The sequence below is a fragment of the Chaetodon auriga genome, chromosome 23 (genome assembly GCF_051107435.1).
Source record: "Chaetodon auriga isolate fChaAug3 chromosome 23, fChaAug3.hap1, whole genome shotgun sequence".
Taxonomy (NCBI): domain Eukaryota; kingdom Metazoa; phylum Chordata; class Actinopteri; order Chaetodontiformes; family Chaetodontidae; genus Chaetodon; species Chaetodon auriga.
In genome coordinates this window covers 15,747,280-15,766,110 of record NC_135096.1, presented here as the reverse complement: position 1 = coordinate 15,766,110, position 18,831 = coordinate 15,747,280, and the positions used below count along the sequence as shown (strand labels likewise).

Below are 18,831 nucleotides of genomic sequence, written 5' to 3'. Positions count from 1 at the left end.
CCTACTTTAGCATTTTTGACTTATCGCTGACTACATTTCTATTTACAGTTTCATCCCTGCCAAGGAGACTTCCACTCATAAGCTTAATTCTGATCAATACGGGTGCTGTCAAAGCAAACAGACCAAATATGTAAGGACAGCAGAGTATTTTTCTGCCCATAAAACCTACATCCCTATTTAAAAGACATTGTGAAAAGACAGCGATCTACCTTGTACTACACTACACAATTAATTATTTCTTCATTAGTCTAGTACTTCCACTTTATCTTGATATTTTACTTTCATTCATACATCCTTTCTGACGCAGGCGTTCGCATAACGAGTGAGAAATTATATGCTCTTACTTTGAAGGAAACACAGTGCTCGTTACGGTCGTATTCTTCCTGCGTCATGCTAACTTGATTCAGCTTGTCAAAATGGCGTTCTTCATAGTGGGAGACTGGAGTTAGTTCACGTTATACAGTGGTATTTATTGAGTCATTGGGCAACATAAGCAAAGTTAGCCACTACAGTATGGCGACCCTGGATCAGAAATCACCCAATGTGCTTCTCCAGAGCCTCTGCTGCCGGATCACGGGGAAAAGCGAAGGTAGCTACATCAATTAGCGCTAGCATGCTCCGCGCTAGTACAAATACCAGCAATACTCTAGTGTTTAGGAAACGTCAAAGGTAACCTCATTGGAAAAATCGGCACTTTGTCGTTGCTCTTCCCATTGCTAATCATACACATTTTACAAATGATATAAAGTCATCGTCTGAATCGCTGTCGTCTATTGGTGAATTCGGCTTATCATTTCCAAACCAAGTAGCACAAATTTTGATGAAAATCAAACTTTTTACAATCCTTGCGCCGCCGGAACTTGGTGTGTTTTTGTGATGGAAGGTTGGAGAAAACCTTGAAATTTAACTGAATTTATAGCTGCTTGGTCTTTTGGACATATGCCGAATTGAAGAAAACGTATTATTTATTTCCTCACGGCCTGACAAGTAAACAATCACGCATTTGATTTGTAGAATTATTTAAAGTAGAGGTAAAATTGAGTTTTGTATTACTCACGCTCTGTTGGTTAACGGCACATAGCTTGGCTAGGTCCGCGTAACATAGATGTCAGCCAATGGGCTCGGCTAGATTCTGCACATCCCGGTTAACAGCTTCATGGTACACCCAGCAGTCTCTGTAACGTTAATACACCGTTAGCTGTGGTTTGATAAAGTGGTCAGCCGTTCACTGAAGCTATCCATGAGCTTGCTAGCCAGTTAGCTCACATATTGGCCAGCACAGTGTTTGCATGGTTATTGGATGCGCTTGTGTCTTGCTAGCTGCAGGCCCCTGCTGGATGCAGACATCTCAGAGGAAGGTTAGCATGTCTGATCAGAGGCAGGGGAGATAATGTTAACATGATCCCGTGTTTTTCAGTCACTTTGATGCTGACAAACATGTCAGCTGTAATTTTTGATCCAAAGCCAAAGTGTTAGTCACACTATGTTGTTCCATTATTTACACCCTTTTTTCAAAGCAATAGCCATTATCTAAGTTTGCAGTGTTATACTGTGCACTTACAGCTCTTTGAGGCAAAGTGAATGGGGAAAATGTGAGCTAATAGCATTGGAAAAAACCTTCAGGTCACAGCTGTTGGTTATTTCTACATGACTTCAAAGTTTTACTTATGTACCCTGATCTTTCGTCTTTGCTTGTTATTTCCTTCTCTAGCTGAAGTCGCCCACCAGTTTCAGTATGCAGTGCGGGTCATTGGCAGCAACTACGCCCCCACCATTGAACGAGACGAGTTCCTGGTGACAGAGAAGATCAAGAAAGAATGTAAGTGCCTTCTGGACAGATGTCCCCCAACAACATCACATTCATACTATGGGTTTCTGGACAACTACCACCATAACTTATGCTACTAATTAGTCTCTGTGGCATTGTCCCCAATCACCCTGCCAAATCTGCCCATCTGTTCCTGTCCGGTGGTTTGGTATATTGGCTCCATGTGTGCACTTTACCTTTTATGTTCGAGGCACTCCACAAAAAAGTCAAAAATCTTTATTACACCATAAATAGCAAATCCCAGTGGACTTCCATCGTAGCCGAGGTAGCACCATTAGTGGGAAAACATCGATCGGAGATGTGATGGAGAAAAAAACAATATTGCAGCACTTACTGTACAGTATGTGCATTTATCTTGGGGCTTCAGGTGGACTTGGGAACTTTATTTAAGTATTTTTATGGTCATGGACTTGCTGCCATGAAACATGCATGTGTTGACTGGATTTATTATGTTGATTCCTGGTGTGTTTAAATCAAATGATGCTACAGAAATACCGCTTACCAACTGTGGCATGTCATAGCAGAGCTGCTAGTTGGATGTTAATACAGGGGCCAAGCTCGGTGTTTGTTCTGTCTAAAGTTAGTTTTCTGTGTTGTGTCATGCAGCAGTTTCTCGCCTTCCCTTTGAAATGCAGTCAGGGATTCCTGCAGTTGTTCACATCTGAAAAGCTTTTAAAATATATCCATTTAAGACATCAAAATGATGAAGGTCTCATGAATACAGGTATTAGAGATCCTTTTCTATTCACAGGCTAAGGGCAGCTTTCTTTGTGCTGCAGAACAAAGCCGACCGTGAAGTCTGCATCCTGTCTGCTTCTCTAAGCACAGGTGGACCTTGTGTTCCTCAGCAATTCATTTCCTTCTTTCTTTTGTTTTACTCTGCGGTTTACCATGTTCAAATCCCAAATAGGCTGTTTGGGGAAAGGCTTCTTTCATTAATTTGTTATTTAAATTGGCCATAAACCACTTAGACTAACGTATGCTGCACGCAGGAGTTTTCCAGCCTTGGTGCATGTTCGTCTGTTAGATGAGATATTTGTACTTGACATTCAAACATCCCAGCTGACTGATGTTGTCTTGGTGCTGTTGCAGTGCTGAAGCAGAGGAGAGAAGCAGACGCTGCTCTGTTCTCAGAGCTGCACAGAAAGCTTCAGACACAGGTTGGTGTTTGTGCTCTTTCAGAAGTATTTATGAGATCAGAAAAGCTTCTGCACCATGATGGGAAAATTCCCCTCTTAGTTCAGGATACCACATGTTTTTATGTGCGACAGTATCTCATAAAGCAGCTCACAGTAAGGCTGTCGCATGGACAGACAATGCACTGTTGACAAGATTATTTCTATGTTGATTAGATTTTACATGCAGTATGAATTTAGGATTTCACTGCTAATGTTTGGCTGATGTTGTGTTTCCTGTTTGACAGAGTGTTCTGAAGCATCGCTGGTCTGTTCTCTACCTGCTGCTCAGCCTCTCTGAAGACCCCCGCAAACCATCCAGCAGGGTGAGAAGCACACACACACACACACACACACACACACACACACACACACACACACACACCTATACCTATGTGGGTGGTACTGACCTGGTCCCTCTCTCCTCTGCATCATCCTTCCCAGGTTGGAAACTATGGAGCTCTCTTTGCCCAGGCCCTCCCCAGGGACGCCCACTCCACCCCGTTCTACTGCACCCGGCCTCAGAGCCTGGCCCTGGGCTACGGCGAGAGGAGCGCGGGTCTGTCAGCCAGCGTGGGGACCAGCGGCATCTCCAGCCTGGGCGTCTACACACTGAACGGCCCCACGCCGACGCCGCAGTCTCTGCTAGCTGGGTGAGCATTTTCAGATGAGACTCCACACACAGACGGAGACAGATATTACATAACATATAACATATTCACTCTGCAATGTAACGTCAATACTGTAGCACCACAAACTGTTAGTAATGTAGTCTATATAGTTATGAGTTGACACATTAATGGAGAAGACAACACACCTATATCTTCATAAGCACCTGTCAGCTGTGTTTAAGCAGTTTTAGGCTCTGGGGAGAAGAAGGTAATTTATCTGATTCTCGTCTTGTAAAAGCGCTCAGAGCCAGATAAAGGAAGCATCAATTAGCACCAGAACTTGCCCCTCATCCCGACCTCTTCTAAATCTGTTTTATGAGGCATCAGAAGGCCATTTAATTCCACTTATCCTTATTAATAATGCAGGAGTCCTTCAGATACAAATGACCAGTGAGCTGTCTGGGCTCACCTTTTAGTCATCAAAGGGCAAAGCCTGTTTATGCAAAGAGTGCGCTGGGCTTGTTTTTTACTGAGTTTGTTTGCTGTCCTGAGTGCATCGACCAAACAGGGAGCCAGTAATGTTGGCTAAATGCTTTTTGGTGTTCATTGGCACATCTGCATTTCCTTTGATAACGAATCACATCTGGCCGAATCATTTCAGAAGTACTAAACTACAGTCGCCATCATTCTGCTAGCTCAGGTTTGGAAGAAACCAAGTTCACCGTTGACGAGATAACCTTCCCTGTGAATGGAAAAAATACAGGGGAGGCTTTTTGTGGTTGTGGGTGGATGGAAGTACAAAAAAACCTGACTCCACCCAGATCTGTTGGATTTCTATGAGAACAATCAGAACAAAACCTTGTATTTGTTAGCACCAGTCCGATCTCTGAGCTCACTGTTTGCATGTGAACTATCCTCTGCTCGGACTGGTCAGAGATACGAATGTTAAGCAGTAGTTAATTTGTGTGTGTGTGTGTGTGTGTGTGTGTGTGTGTGTGTGTGTGTGTGTGTTTCAGTCAACCCCCTCAGTCTGCAGCAGGAGCCGCTCAGCCTCTGGGCTCTCGGCTGGCCTGGACTCTTCCTGCTAGCTGCTCTCCGTCCTCCGCTCTGGCCCTGCCCGCCACTCGAGCACCCCTTGGACCCCCGGCTCCCTCCAGAGTGGTCCGTCCTCGCCGAGACGGTGAGCGACATGTGAACCCAGATTGGCTTCATGCCTGCATGCGGAGCAGGATACAGGCTGGCTAGAGCATCATTAATGTTTTGCTGTTTGTCTGAATGGGAATTCAGAACAAAACATTATTACAGCCTGAACTTTCACTGTGACTCCAGTGTTTTCACTTCTGAGCGAACTGACTGTGTCCCTGATGTACGGTAATTCTCTGTCCTCTCGTCCCCTGTCGGCACAGGGGAGGTGAGCGAGGCGGCGCTGGTGCGGGACATCCTCTACGTCTTCCAGGGAATCGATGGCAAGTTCATCAAGATGAGCGCCCAGGACAACTGCTACAAAATAGACAGCAAGGTACCTGAAACTGCATCTAACCCTGTAAAGCTTTTAATAGACGAATCAGTGCAGCACACATTACCCAGAGGAACCCTACAGCACAGCTGTGTGTGTGGTTCACCTCTTGTTTCAGCATTACTTCTACTAAAAATGGTGACAGGTGCCTTTCCCATATTTTTTATCAGTTTCCAAATTTCATAAATCAAGAAAAAAACACAGTTCATACAATGAAAACAGGTTATTCCATCATGATTTTCCTTTTTTTTTCCAAAGGGGAGCATATCCAACATTAAAACTTGCTTCTTTTGGAGAGAACTTGCACAGTTCTTCTTATTAGGCAGAGCTGAAGTAACGGCCACCACATATCCAGAGCAGATGATCTGATATCAAGGCTGTTGTTGTTGATTGGACTTTAAAAGAAAGATTCAACAAATCAATATGAAGCTCTTTGGCTCCGAGCCACATCGACCTCTGTTTTCTCTTTTCTCTGTCCTGTCAATTCCTTTTACTCCTCTCTCCTCCTCCTCCTCTTCCTCTCTGGTATTATCGATAGGAAGGCCTCAGATGTAACCTGTCCCTCGTTCTCCCAGTGCTGCTAAACATAGACTTGTGGTCAATCTGCTGCCACCGTCCTGATGGAGAAGCAGCCACTGAGAGCACAGATAAATGAGTCCAGGGGATGGAGATATTTTGGACTCGTCTTAGCGTCTCTGTGAAAAGCTCTCTGGATAAAAGGTTTTGTTAAACAGATAAAAATTTAATGCATCGCTAATGTGAACTCCTCCCCAGCTGGAAAACAAATCTGTAGCTGTGAGACTGCAAGAAGCAGCTCTGTCAGAGCTTTCAAAATGACAGATGACGCTCGCTTTAAATATAGTTACATTTTTAATTAATAAACCATTATCAGGTCCTTGTGTTTGGACATAATAACCCTGCAAGGTCGGGCTGGGTGGCCTCTGTATGAACAGATAACAAATATTAAAGCACTCGGATCAGGCAGCATCATTTCCTGTACGTGTCATTGCATTTATACACTCCATGTTTATCAGAAAATGAACAAACAAACACGGCTGAAGTGCCTGTACGTGTTGTAATGTGTGCCGTGCCTCACCAGGTGGTGCTGTGCAAGTCTCTGAGGGATACCAGCAGCAGGCTGGCCGAGCTCGGCTGGCTCCACAACAAAGTCAGGAAGTACACGGACGCCAGGAGCCTGGACCGAGCCTTCGGGCTGGTCGGACAGGTGTGTTTAACGTGTTATCATCTGAGGACGCGCTGTTTTTGTATCAAATCCTCCTCAAACACTCTCCATCTCCGTCTGTCCCCTCTGTCTCCCCCTCTCCCTCCTCTTCTCCACTCAGAGCTTCTGCGCCTCGCTCCACCAGGAGCTGAAGGAGTACTACAGGCTCCTGTCCGTCCTCCACTCCCAGGTACGCAGAGCAAACAGTGCTGGACAGACGGATGCTTCCAGGGATGAGTGATGTTCAGAAGTTTCTCTTCAAACAAAAATCATTTTTCCCCTCCTGAAATATTGCTCGCCTCCAGGTTAAATAGTGTGGAGAAAGAAAGAAATAACGTGCTTTCCACATGTGTTGTAGTTGCAGGTGGAGGATGAGCAGGGCGTGAACGTGTGCACAGAGAGCAGTCTGACTCTCAGGAGGCTTCTGGTCTGGATGTATGACCCTAAAGTCCGACTCAAAACGCTGGCCGCCCTTGTCGACTTCTGCCAAGGTAGGGGTGGGTGTGTGTGCTGTATCTGGTTTTGGACAGGTGGGCTAACACACTATGCTGAAGACATTCTTTCACTCTGCGTGTGTGTGTGCGGTCAGGTCGGAAAGGAGGCGAGCTTGCCTCGGCCGTCCACTCGTACGGGAAAACGGGGGACCCACAGATGAGAGCGCTGGTTCATCACATCCTCAGCCTGGTGTCACACCCCATCCTCAACTTCCTGTACAGGTGGATCTATGACGGAGAGCTGGAAGACACCTACCACGAGGTACACGCACGCTTCCTTGTCGATGAGAAAACCTTTGGTTGTAATCAGCCCCAAAGATGGCGTCGTGTGTCTGAAGCGTAACGAGAGAGATGCATCCTGCTTCCCAGACGTCCAGCAGGAATTTATTGGTCATCTCTGGAACATTGTTCTGTGCGACTGCTCTGACGTTTGACCCCAATGAGAAAGAACATTACTGAGAGGAGGAGAGAGGGAGAGACGTGAAGAGGCAGAGAGGCAGGACAGCTTCTTAAATGAGGACCGATGAGAGGAGCGTAATGGAGAGCGCGGTGATGGATGTTTCTGCTTTGCTTCTCCATGCCCTTCCTCCCTTTCAGTTTCTCGCTATTTATGCGTCCAGCATTAACCGTTAGTCATCAGCGGACTCTGGTCTTAAGTGCTGTGTTTAAGAACACAGAGACAAAGTTATTGCGCCTTTCAGGAAGGAAATTACCCCAGAGATGTCTCCCAGACGCACAGAATAAACACCCCCTATAATTATGGAGTGAGACACTGATGTGCGTCTTTATGTTCAGACTAAGACTCAGCCTTGTGGTATCTTCTTTGCAGTCTCTTATTTCAGATATTAGCTTGTTGGAAAGTGCTTGTTAGAGAGCGAGTCATAGTGACAGCTGGAATCAGTTCAGAAATGTGTCTGTGTACATAGAGAACGCAGGCCCATTAGAAAGCAAGTCAAAGCGACTGTAGCACCCTCTGAAGTAAATGGACGATCTAAGTGAATGTGACAAAGGATGAAAACCTCTGTAATGGACTGCACGCCGCCTCCACAGAGCTCTTTATTCTGCGTTTGACTTGGCTGTACTTGTCAAAAGTTTCATCAGAATACATTCAGCTGAAAGGTGTAATCAGTTCTTTTTATTTACTTCCCATTGTGTGTGTAACTGTGTGTATTCGTGTGTGTGTGTGTGTGTGTGTGTGTGTGTGTGTGTGTGTAGTTCTTTGTAGCATCAGATCCCAACGTGAAGACAGATCGTCTGTGGCACGACAAGTACTCCCTCAGGAAGTCAATGATCCCCGCATTCATCACCATGGACCAGGCTCGCAAGGTACACACACGCGCACACTTTATCCACACACACAACCTTTTTTATGGAATGGTTATAGCCGACAATCATCTCCAGGCTGCTGCTCACCTGAAGTCTCTCCCTTCCAGGTGCTGCTGATCGGTAAATCCATCAACTTCCTGCATCAGGTGTGTCATGACAGAACTCCGCCGGGCAAAATCACGGCAGCATCCAAGTCTGCGGACACGCCCAAAGACGGTAGGCGCTCTCCATCTGTGTTTGTGGGCAGAATTAGGATTGGACGGGTTTTTGGATGTTATCTTTAGACAAATGTCAGCCCAAAGTACAACTGACGAGAAGCAGCAACAGAAAATACAATATGCTGATCGTGTAAAAGTTTACTGGTACTTCAGTTTTTGTCTTTTTCGGTGTTGTTTTTTCAGTACTAATGACATCATGGGCCAATAAGAAGCCCCCTGTTTGCATTGTCCTCAGCGTATTGATATTTTATTGACGTAGGCCAGTGGACTGGCAGTGATCGATGCTCTTACCGCTCGCTGGCCTCGTCCTCCTCTCCTTGACGATGAAGAGGAAAGAGGTATACTTAGCCATATTCTATTGATTCAGTCTGCAGTTTTCATCCGACCAGTTTGATCTGTGGCTTTTACAGTATCTGCTGAAGGGCATCACGCTCTGTTCCCCCTTGTCGTGCAGCAGCAGAGGTCTCTTTGGACCAGGAGGGGCGGTTGGCGTGGTGGAGCCAGACCCCAGTCAAGTTTTTAGCATTTGATTAATTGATCGCTCTTGTGATCGAATTTCAACATATGTAAGAAATGCCCGTCTCATCTCGGCCTCTCTCGTAGCTGCGGAGCTGCTGTCGGACCTGGAGGGGGCGTTTCAGGAGAAGATCGACGCAGCCTACTTTGACACCAGCAAATACCTGCTGAACGTTCTCAACCGCAACTACCTGCTGCTGGAGCATCTGCAGGCCATGAGGAGATACCTGCTGCTGGGCCAGGGTGACTTCATCAGACACCTCATGGACCTGCTCAAGTTAGCGACACACACTTTGACTTTATCTCCTCTTCTGTAACACTGAGTGATCTGCTCCGTCTCATGGCACAATAGGGTGCAAAATCTAAAGTTTCATCTCATGGTATCGTGTTTATTTTGTCCCAGACCGGAGTTAGTGCGCCCTGCCACCACTCTGTACCAGCACAACCTGACTGGCATCTTAGAGACGGCAGTCAGAGCCACAAACGCCCAGTTTGACAGCGCAGAGATCCTCAAGAGGCTGGATGTGCGCCTGCTCGAGGTAATGTGTGTGTGTGTGTGTGTGTGTGAGTGTTGCAGGTCTAACGTCAGCATGTCCTCACCTTCTGACGTGTCTTCTCTTTGCCGCAGGTGTCTCCTGGTGACACAGGCTGGGATGTTTTCAGTCTGGACTACCATGTTGATGGACCCATTGCTACGGTATCACACACACACTTTCAGTACAGTTCTGAACACATCGTGTCTGCTTCTGCTTATATATGAATATATATATGTGTGTGTGTGTTTCAGGTGTTTACAAGGGAGTGTATGGGCCACTACCTGCGAGTGTTTAATTTCCTGTGGAGAGCCAAGAGGATGGAGTACACACTGACTGATATCTGGAAGGGACAGATGTGTAATGCCAAGCTGCTGAAAACCATGCCTGGTACACAAACACACACACACACACACACACACACACACACAAACACAAACACACACACGTTTTACATAATTAATCTCACCCAAAAAATACACTTAATACCTTTTATTAAATTCCTTCAAGTTCTTCAATACATGTATTATGAGACTGGACAGACGTGGATGCGGTGGTACTCCTGGTTGTCTTTTCTGTTTCTTTAAAGGACAAAATCGTCCTTTTTTGTCCACTGTTTGAAGGACGTAACCTGCTGCCTGTTGTAACTTTACCTGCCGCTGTACTTTCCCCCTCCAGAGCTGTCCGGCGTGCTGCATCAGTGTCACATCCTGGCCTCCGAGATGGTCCACTTCATCCACCAAATGCAGTACTACATCACCTTCGAGGTCAGACCATTAGCAGTGCTGCTGCTATCACAGGCTGTAAAACATCAGTAAAAAAGCAGTAATTACAGCTGGAGGAGGTGTGCTGTGTCCGTTAAACGCAGCGCAGCATGACTCTGATTTACAGGATCAACAGCAGCCTTGATGTTCGTGAGGTTAACTCCATTTTAGAGGGGAGCTGGTTCAAGTCCAAACCGGTGGAAGTGAGACTAATGGAGTTGTTTTAGGTGGGACAGCAGATTTAACTGCAGGTTTTACTGCTGAGTAAAGTCAGTAAATAAAAGATTCTCTGCTCAGACATCTAATAAAATAATTAGAAGAAAAACATATTGACCGTGGACCGGAGGCACCACCGTCGTGTCTGAGGTGGACTGTATGATATCTGATTTTTAATAAAAGGACAATGTCATTGATAAAGTGTGTGTGTTTGTGTGTGTAGGTGCTGGAGTGCTCCTGGGACGAGCTGTGGAACAAAGTACAGCAGGCTCAGGATCTCGACCACATCATCGCTGCGCACGACGTCTTCCTCGACACCATCATCTCCAGATGCCTGCTGGACAATAACAGCAGGGTAACACACACTCTCAAACACACACACAAACAAACACACACACGATGATAATCTCAAAGAAAAAAATTGTTTTCCTCACGCTTCCTTGAGCTCTGTTTCTCTTTGTCCGTCCAGTCTCTTTTGAACCAGCTGAGGGCCATATTTGACCAGATCATCGAGTTCCAGAGCGCCCAGGACTCCCTGTACCGCTCTGCTCTGGAGGAACTCACCCTCCGACTGCAGTATGAAGAGAAGAAGAAACAGAGGGAGGAGGAGGTAGGGAGGAAGATGGCGCAGGTTTCTGGGATAGAGATGAGCCATGTGCAGAGAGAAAAGGAGTGGGGTGATGGGAGCGTAGCAGTGCTTATCCTGTCTAAATACTGTACGTCTGACTCAGGGTCAGTGGGGAGTGACGGCCGAACAGGAAGCGGAGGAGAAGAGGAGGATTCAGGAGTTCCAGGAAACCATACCAAAGATGCGCTCCCAGCTCCGCATCCTCACCCACTTCTACCAGGTACCAGCCTGAGCCTCCTCCAGGAGCCGCCGTCACTCATTTGCAGTCAGCTGTTCTCCGCTTTCTTCTCCTTTTCACGCCTCCCTCTGCTTTCAGAGCATCGTCCAGCAGTTCCTGGTGCTGCTGATGACCAGCTCGGACGAGAGTCTGCGCTTCCTCAGCTTCAGACTCGACTTCAATGAACACTACAGGTTTGCCTTTTCAAAACTCAGCACAGCACAACTTTAGAAATAATCTCCAGGCTGCAGTTGTTTCATGACATTACGTTTTTTACTTCTAGATCATCAGATTTAATTACAGATGAAGGCTTTTGTCAGTAAAGCAGCCATCTAGTTGTTGCTGATAGATTCCTGTGGCTCGCTTTCAGTCACTTTGAAGCACCCTTTGAGTATGATAATGTTCATACTGTGAGCTATGCAGCCAGACAGTATTATACACACAGCTCAATATCCAGCGACGTGTCAAAGTGTGAATATCATGAATGCGAACTGGAGAGACGGCGCCAGAAATTGTGTTTGTGAAATGCTTTTGTCATGAACAGCTCTGCCAGAGGAGCCGCGGTTCAAGTGTACTGAAGAGACTTTAAGTGTAATCGACTGTTTTCTCACCGATTGGCCCGCAGAGCCAGAGAGCCGAGGCTGAGAGCCTCACTCGGCGCCACCCGCGGGCGACGACTGTCGAATATCTGACACGATGACGCAGGCGTCGTCGGACGAGGCTTCCGGTCATTGGAGCATGGGGTATGACATCACAGTGGGCAGTTGTGACATCACAGAGACGGGTCCGGCTGGCAGACTTGATGCGCTTCATGTCGAGATGATGTCATGCCTCTGAGGAGCCATCCAGCGCTGTCCTGAACATTCTGGCATCGCGGCGGCTGCGGTCGCCCGGTGATGACATCACAGCAGGCAGCTCCAGTGAAGTCGGCCGCGCAGGATCACGAAGGAACAAAATCCAGTCAGTCAAACCTTCAGAGCTTGTCGCGACATGCAGAGTAAACACCCTACACAGACAATTCAGCAAGAAGTCTGCGAAACACGAGTTCAATTTGGGAAAACTAAATCCATCCGAGCGTGAAGAGATAAATAAAAGCTGCTGTCAGACTGGAGGCACGCAGGGCCACCTTACATGGCATGCCTTATTAATGAGGAAAAACAAACAAAACCTTTTTTCTCAGCTTGGTTGCCAAATCTAGTCCCAACCCACATAATGTATGTACATAGAGTTTATGCAAGAATGTATGTGTGTGTATATAAGCATCTTTTCACATCAGCACCTGCGGCTTCGCGGCTTCTCGCTAGGGTTCAACCGATATGGGTCCGATATTGCTATTTTTTCAATTTTTGTATTTGTAGCGGTTATTAAAACAGTTAAAATCTGATCATTTTTAGTACAATTCTTCCTTACGAGGCAGTGTTTCTGCTGAGGGTTGTTCTCGTGAAGGTGCGTGTGGACAGACGGCCTTCAGCATATCCAATATTTAATATTTATGCTCAGTATTGGTGCACCGGTATATCGGTCTAACCCTAGTTCTCCACTCTCTCCTTAAAATCCAGGGTTTTTTAGTGTGTCAGGTCAGCTGTCCAATCACAATCATGCAGACGATTCTGCTTCCAGCAGCGTGAAGACCTTTGCTCATCAAAGCCCCTTTGTTGCCCACTTTGTCTACACCTTATATTGATATCTGCCCTTTTTTTAATCTGCTGTTTGACATTAATTGGTGAGAAACAGGAAACAAAAGAGCATCTGTCTTCACCTTGAGTCAGAACCGACTGATACAAAGAATGTTATTGAGAGTTTAGTTTGCATTACCTGTGTTTTCCCTCTGTTTCCTGCTCAGTTTACACTTCATGTCTGTATCAGAGATGCGTCGCGTCCAAGAAACACTCCTCTCAACAACCACAACAACCTCACTTCTTGTCATTGCATAAACAATAGCAACTATAAATGTTCAGATGTTTCTTTACAAAATGTAAATATTTCTCAGTGGCAGTCCCTGTTGAAAGAATTCAATGGTTATTCGAACGTGGCCGTTTATTTTCTGAAACATTATAAGTCGTGTTTTTAAGTGAGGTCCGCTCTTTGTGCATAGGAGGACGCTGACAGTATCCAGGTGGAAGTGGTTCAGTGGAGCAGCATTCATTCATTGGCTCGATCACTCAGATTGTCTGTTGGCTGAAACATTGGGACTGTTTCTTCTGCTGTTAAACTGAGGAGAAGCAGTCCGTATGCTGGTTGCAGTTCTCTGTGATCACAGGCTGAAAAGAAGTCGACCTGACCTGAACCTGAAAATATCAGGCCGAGCTTGCGTCAGTCTGAGAGGAGCTCTGCGTCCACGCTGACAGCCCTGAATTACTTCATTATAAACGTACAATCAGTCCCGAACCCGAACAATGAAGGAAACCTTTTACTTCAGCTCAAAAATGGATAATCATCAAAGTCTCGATTGCTGGGTAGGACGTGGCTATTTGCTGGATTCCCTTTGTAGTGTACAGTTAAAAGCTTTCGACTAAAACGTTTGATGACATTGAAAAGTCATCAAGTCATACAATCCTTTCCATGTGAACCATCACACATTAAACCTGCATCCGTTATCCGCTTTAACACCTTCACTGTCCTAATCTGATCTGTCAGGCTCCCCCGAATCCACATTTAACTATAAAAATGCAGAAGTATGTGAAGTGTGTGAGATCGACCTGTAACGATCGACATGAGCGCGTGGAGTGATGTTCCAGGTTTGACTCTTCTGTTTTTATCGTCCGTGAAACAAATGGGTGCTGCATATGGTCGCTGGACCAGTTCACTGCTTTCTTACAATGAATTCTTTCATGCGTATGTGCTAAAAAAAGGAAATGAATAAAATTGAAATGAAATACCAAACTGAACCTGGGTCAGCACTCCTGCACCGTCTGTCTGTCTCTGTCTGTCCTCTACACTGTACAGCACATCATGTATAGAATATAGGGAAACAGACCATCCCAGGTCTTCTTTAATAAAATGTTTTTATGCCTCTGTGACAGTCATTATGTCTTCAAGTGGATACTGGAGCTGGTTGGTGGTAATTGCAGTCTTAATGTGTGTTCTAGTGTGATGGACTTACTGCTACCGTCAGTGCCGGTGGTGTCGAGCAGATCTGCCTCTGGGCTGAATTTGGTTGAACTTACTGCCACCTACAGACGAGACATCCAAGATAATGTTCGATTATTTCCAGGTTCCAGATGAATTCTTGTGCTGCGAGATCTCATAATCTCAGCGTGCCTTACACGATCTGTCACCTCGTCTGAGCTGTAAAGGTTTTCTCCTGAGCTTCACGCCACTTTATTACAAAATTAAGGCTTTTAAAAGTCATTAAAGGGGTGGTCCTGACATTGAAATGGTCACATGTGACCCTGATGACATCACCAGAGCTACAAAAGAGACATTACACAGCCAGCAGCAGTCTGCCCCTTTAACAGATATTTAATAGAGCAATAAAAATAAATATTTCTCACAAAACATGACAAATGAATAAATCAGTATGTCATTAGACTCCAGTGGATCAAATTCCATCATTTCATTAACTGAGTATAGTTGGATTTTTCTTAAATCTGAGAGAATAACTGATGGTTTGCACATCTCGAGTTCATCCTTGACGAACGAGGTGCTCTCAAACGCATCGTGCACAAGTCTGCAGCAAATGGAGCTCACTCAGTTGTCATCATGTGATCTTAGGTTGGAAGAGTGCTGAATTTATGAAAGTTAGAACTTTTTTCTGTTTTTGGCAAATATAAATACACATTTTCTTCCCAGTGGGATTTGAATCAGCGTAATCAATCACCATATTTACTTCAGACTGAGCTATGCAAGAGTTGAACCACTAGAGGGAGTAACAGCATCTCTTTTTTTACCTCCCTCTCTCTCCACCCTCAGTTTTTCCATCTCTCTCTCTCACACATCATGCCGGCTTTGGATTCTTTGGTAGGAAGAACCTGCAGTCAAAACACTGTTTGGCACACAGGATCAGCTCCTTTGTACCGACATAACGGTGTTTAAGCACCCTGTGGAGCCTCTGTGGTTCAGACGGATAAAAGACGTCGCTCTTGTTCTCACACATGAGGCGGGAAGGAGAGGAAAGCGTGGAGGTCCTGTCACACACACATACAGTATCACCATGGCCTCTTTTTCCTGGAGAAATCTCTTCCGTCTGCCCTCATTTACGTCTCAGAAACCAATCCTTTCAACGGCTCAGCCGCTCGTTTGGTTCTCTGCTGTTTGTGCAAACGTGCACGCTGTGTGTGTGCGTATAAATACCTGTTTATTTGTCCAGAGAGCCGTCTCTTCAGGCCTATATATACATCAGCCTCTCCTCTTTGTGGATAACACTTTGAGAAAATTGTCAATTTGGAAAGCGGGAGTACCGCGAGGCTGAGAGTCCTGATTGCTGGGCTGGAACAGACAGAGTACCCGGCTCTTCATTTTTTCTTTTCCTCTGTCTTCCTTCCTTTCTATACTGTCTGCATGTGATGTGTCTGACCGTACAGGAGTGTCAGCGCGCTGGTCTATGACACCCACATGGTTTCTGATCACTCAAGGCATTTTATTCCCAGTATTCCCAAAACCCCTCGTGTCATTTTTCTCAACAGAAATAGCTTCACACTGCTGACCTTTATATTGAGCAGTACCTCCCCGACAAACTGAACTGGCATCAGTTCATTCCATATGTGTCAGTGAGTGTTTGACAGCGTTGAACAACACTTGCTCTCTGCAGCCTGCGGACTCTCAGAGCAGCAAAACGAAAAAATGCTTTTTCCTTTTCACTCTCAAAACTGTGATTCCTCTCATTGCTTGACTTTAAAGTCACCTGTGCTCTTATCAGACTCTCTAATCGTCTTACAGTTTAAGTAGATCTTCCAAAAGCTCAATGAGCTGACCGCATGAACATAATTCATCTCATGATGTGTTTCAAATGTGTGTGTGTGTGTGAGCACTCTGTCCTCGCTCTCTGTGCCCTTGTGCAGTGATCCTTCATTAATACCTGAGAAACACGTCCAGCTGCCCCGAGCAGCCACATCTGCACTTCCACCAGCCTCAGGGCTCGTGGTCACGCAGAGGTGACGGCGAGGACTTCCTGCAGTGACCAAAGCTAACACTGAGGGCACTTAGGGCACATGTTTGTTTGTTTTTTCTGGAAATATAAGGATTTTAGCAGCCTTTGAGTTTCCATTCTACAGTATAAAACATCGTTTAGGCTAATTTCAGATCCAATATTAGGCAGACTTTAGTCATGTATTCTGTATTTCTTAACAAATATCTCGATAGAAATATGGGATCTTGAATCAATTACAGGGGAAATGGAGGCAAATGAATATTCTAGTAAATATGAAGAGGATGTGTTGTTTTAGGGACAATAACCTTGAGGGTGTTTGTCACTTATTTGTTCATTTGGGGTTAGCTTAGCTTTAGCATAAAGACAAGAAACCTCCTCAAACTAACAGGCTTACATGAGAGCGGCATCAACCTTCTCATCTAACATTCAGCAACAAAATGAATCCCAAAATGTCAAACTTCTCCTTCTAATATTCTGTGTTTTCACATCAGAGACGTCGAGGGTTGTTAAATGAAAACAGGACGGCAGGTTCAGTGTGGAGAGCCATGAGGATGACACATGCCTCATTTCCACGGCGGCAGACCTCATTCATCTCCGCTTGACCCGCTGAGACAAAGCAACAACAGTCATATCCCATCATGCATTAGCCATGCTGCAGACGCATGAATGCGAGCTGAAGAATGGTCCGCCAGCCGTTCTGTCCCCTCACTCTTCCCTTTATATTCTCTGTGAATGTCATTATAGAAAAAGCTGGTTCATTTACTTGCGACTGACTCAAGCCCTGATCCTCTTTTGTACGACCTTCCAACAGTATTTTAAGGTGAGGCGGAGAAAGAAAACGTGTGTGTGTGTGTGTGTGTGTGTGTGTGTGTGTGTGTGTGTGTGTGTGTGTGTGTGTGTGTGTTGTCAAGCCAGGAACAGACAGCTGACATTTAATGGCATTTCTGGCAGCCGGTGTGTTCGAGAGAATCTTATCAAAAGGATGAATTCTTGTTACTTCTTGTCACCCTCTTGTCTCTCCGTGGAGCGCCAGCTGGACCCACAGTTTGCTGTAGCGGAGCACAATGCAGAAAGCTAATACAGAAACAGCGCGACATGCACAGCAACGAGAGAGCCGCGCTTCACATTTCTGCTCTTTGAAGGCTGCAGTTGGAAAAATCTTGCATTGTGTTCAGGACCTCCACCTCCTTTGTTCACAGTTTCCCTTAACAAGAGTCTTGAGGATAGATGCGCGCGTTAATTGGACATTTGCATTTGTGGGATTTTAATGAGGCTAATTAGGCCAGCAGATTGTAGTTAAGTCTGATTGTTTAGCCCGGATACTGAAGAAGGTGTGAAAACAGCTCTCAGCTGTGGGTAATTGTCCCCTCATCCGGCCCAAAACTTTCACCTTTTGAAGTGGTTTCCCAGGTTAGAGTCTCACTAATTGTGACCATCTAATGGATTCTGAAGGCGCTGGGAGCACCTTTCAGTCCTGTTCTTCCTCTGTTTTTGTGGTTTGGTGTTCCTAAAGTAGAACAGACGAAACATCCAACATGTTCAGGCTGAGATGACTGTTGCAGCCTAAAATGATGAAGAGTTTGAGGTGCTGGGTGGTTTGAATCCTGCAGGAATTTCTTTCATTTGGGTTAGTTGTAATTGTTCTTTCATGTCAGCTGGTCTTGGCCATGTTTTGATGGACCTGTTGTTGGTACTACCCGCCATGTTTTTATGCATTATGGGAATATCCAGGAGGACGACGACAGCGTCTTCTTCTTTGGGTTTTGTAGCAGAAACAGCTGATCAGAACTTATTCGGCAAAAGCATTTCCATCTCCCGTGTAGTGCATTTTCGAAAGTTTCCATCAAGCTTTTCAAGTACTGTATTTCACATAAAAACACCCTGATGGGAACCAGTGAGATTCAAAGAGAAAGAATGAAAGGTTGACTCAAGAGGGAAACAAAAGAGCAGACGAGAATGGGCTAAACAGAGACAGCTCACAGGGTCACAACGAGAGGGTCTGCTCTTAAATGAGTCTCCACCTCCTCTTCCTCTTCCACTCCTCCTCGCCTCAGCTGAGTTCCACCTTCAGAAACTTGGGCAGGTGGAGCTCACTGCAGCTCAGCTGGATTTCTTGATGTTGCAGCAGGGTTACTTCTTTCCTTTCAGGCTCGTCTCTGCTCCTCTCCTCTGCTTTACCTGACTCCTCCGCACATCCACATCTTGACAGCTTCGCTCTGTAGTTCCCTATTTTGAATTTTAAGCGAGTCTCACGCCCGTACCATCCGCTGGCACTCCCGGCTCCTTTGAGACGCCTCAGCTGTCTCAGCCACTCCTCTGTCACTTGGATGAAGCAGTGAAGCCTTGTCTCGTTCCTGATGTATTCACCAAAACAGAACATTGTGTTAATTTAGCACTAGAGAGGCTGGCAGATTTGGGCGGAAAACCTGGACACCAATTGGTGCCAGTTGGACTTTTAAACCATTCAAACTGCATCAT

General features: G+C 45.7%; 1 protein-coding gene across 1 annotated transcript; it reads left to right on the top strand.

Annotated features, from left to right (window-relative positions):
* Positions 1 to 395: 395 nt before the first annotated feature.
* On the top strand, positions 396 to 14,290 carry tubgcp3 (tubulin gamma complex component 3). The gene is made up of 23 exons (XM_076723773.1): positions 396 to 589; positions 1,712 to 1,819; positions 2,921 to 2,988; positions 3,252 to 3,329; positions 3,448 to 3,656; positions 4,631 to 4,794; positions 5,021 to 5,133; positions 6,230 to 6,355; positions 6,474 to 6,542; positions 6,711 to 6,843; positions 6,942 to 7,108; positions 8,062 to 8,172; positions 8,280 to 8,388; positions 8,994 to 9,183; positions 9,310 to 9,445; positions 9,535 to 9,603; positions 9,694 to 9,829; positions 10,118 to 10,206; positions 10,643 to 10,774; positions 10,889 to 11,029; positions 11,151 to 11,267; positions 11,364 to 11,458; positions 11,890 to 14,290. The coding sequence occupies exons 1-23, from the start codon at positions 514 to 516 to the stop codon at positions 11,954 to 11,956; spliced, it is 2,703 nt and encodes a 900-aa protein (XP_076579888.1). The 5' UTR covers positions 396 to 513; the 3' UTR covers positions 11,957 to 14,290.
* Positions 14,291 to 18,831: the final 4,541 nt, after the last annotated feature.

Bases quoted from the DNA above. Each gene is read 5' to 3' on its own strand.
- tubgcp3 (XM_076723773.1), top strand. From the start codon at position 514: ATGGCGACCCTGGATCAGAAATCACCCAATGTGCTTCTCCAGAGCCTC. The intron at 4,795-5,020 runs GTGAGCGACATG...CTGTCGGCACAG, and splicing joins GGTCCGTCCTCGCCGAGACG to GGGAGGTGAGCGAGGCGGCG. The intron at 9,604-9,693 runs GTATCACACACA...TGTGTGTTTCAG, and splicing joins TTGATGGACCCATTGCTACG to GTGTTTACAAGGGAGTGTAT.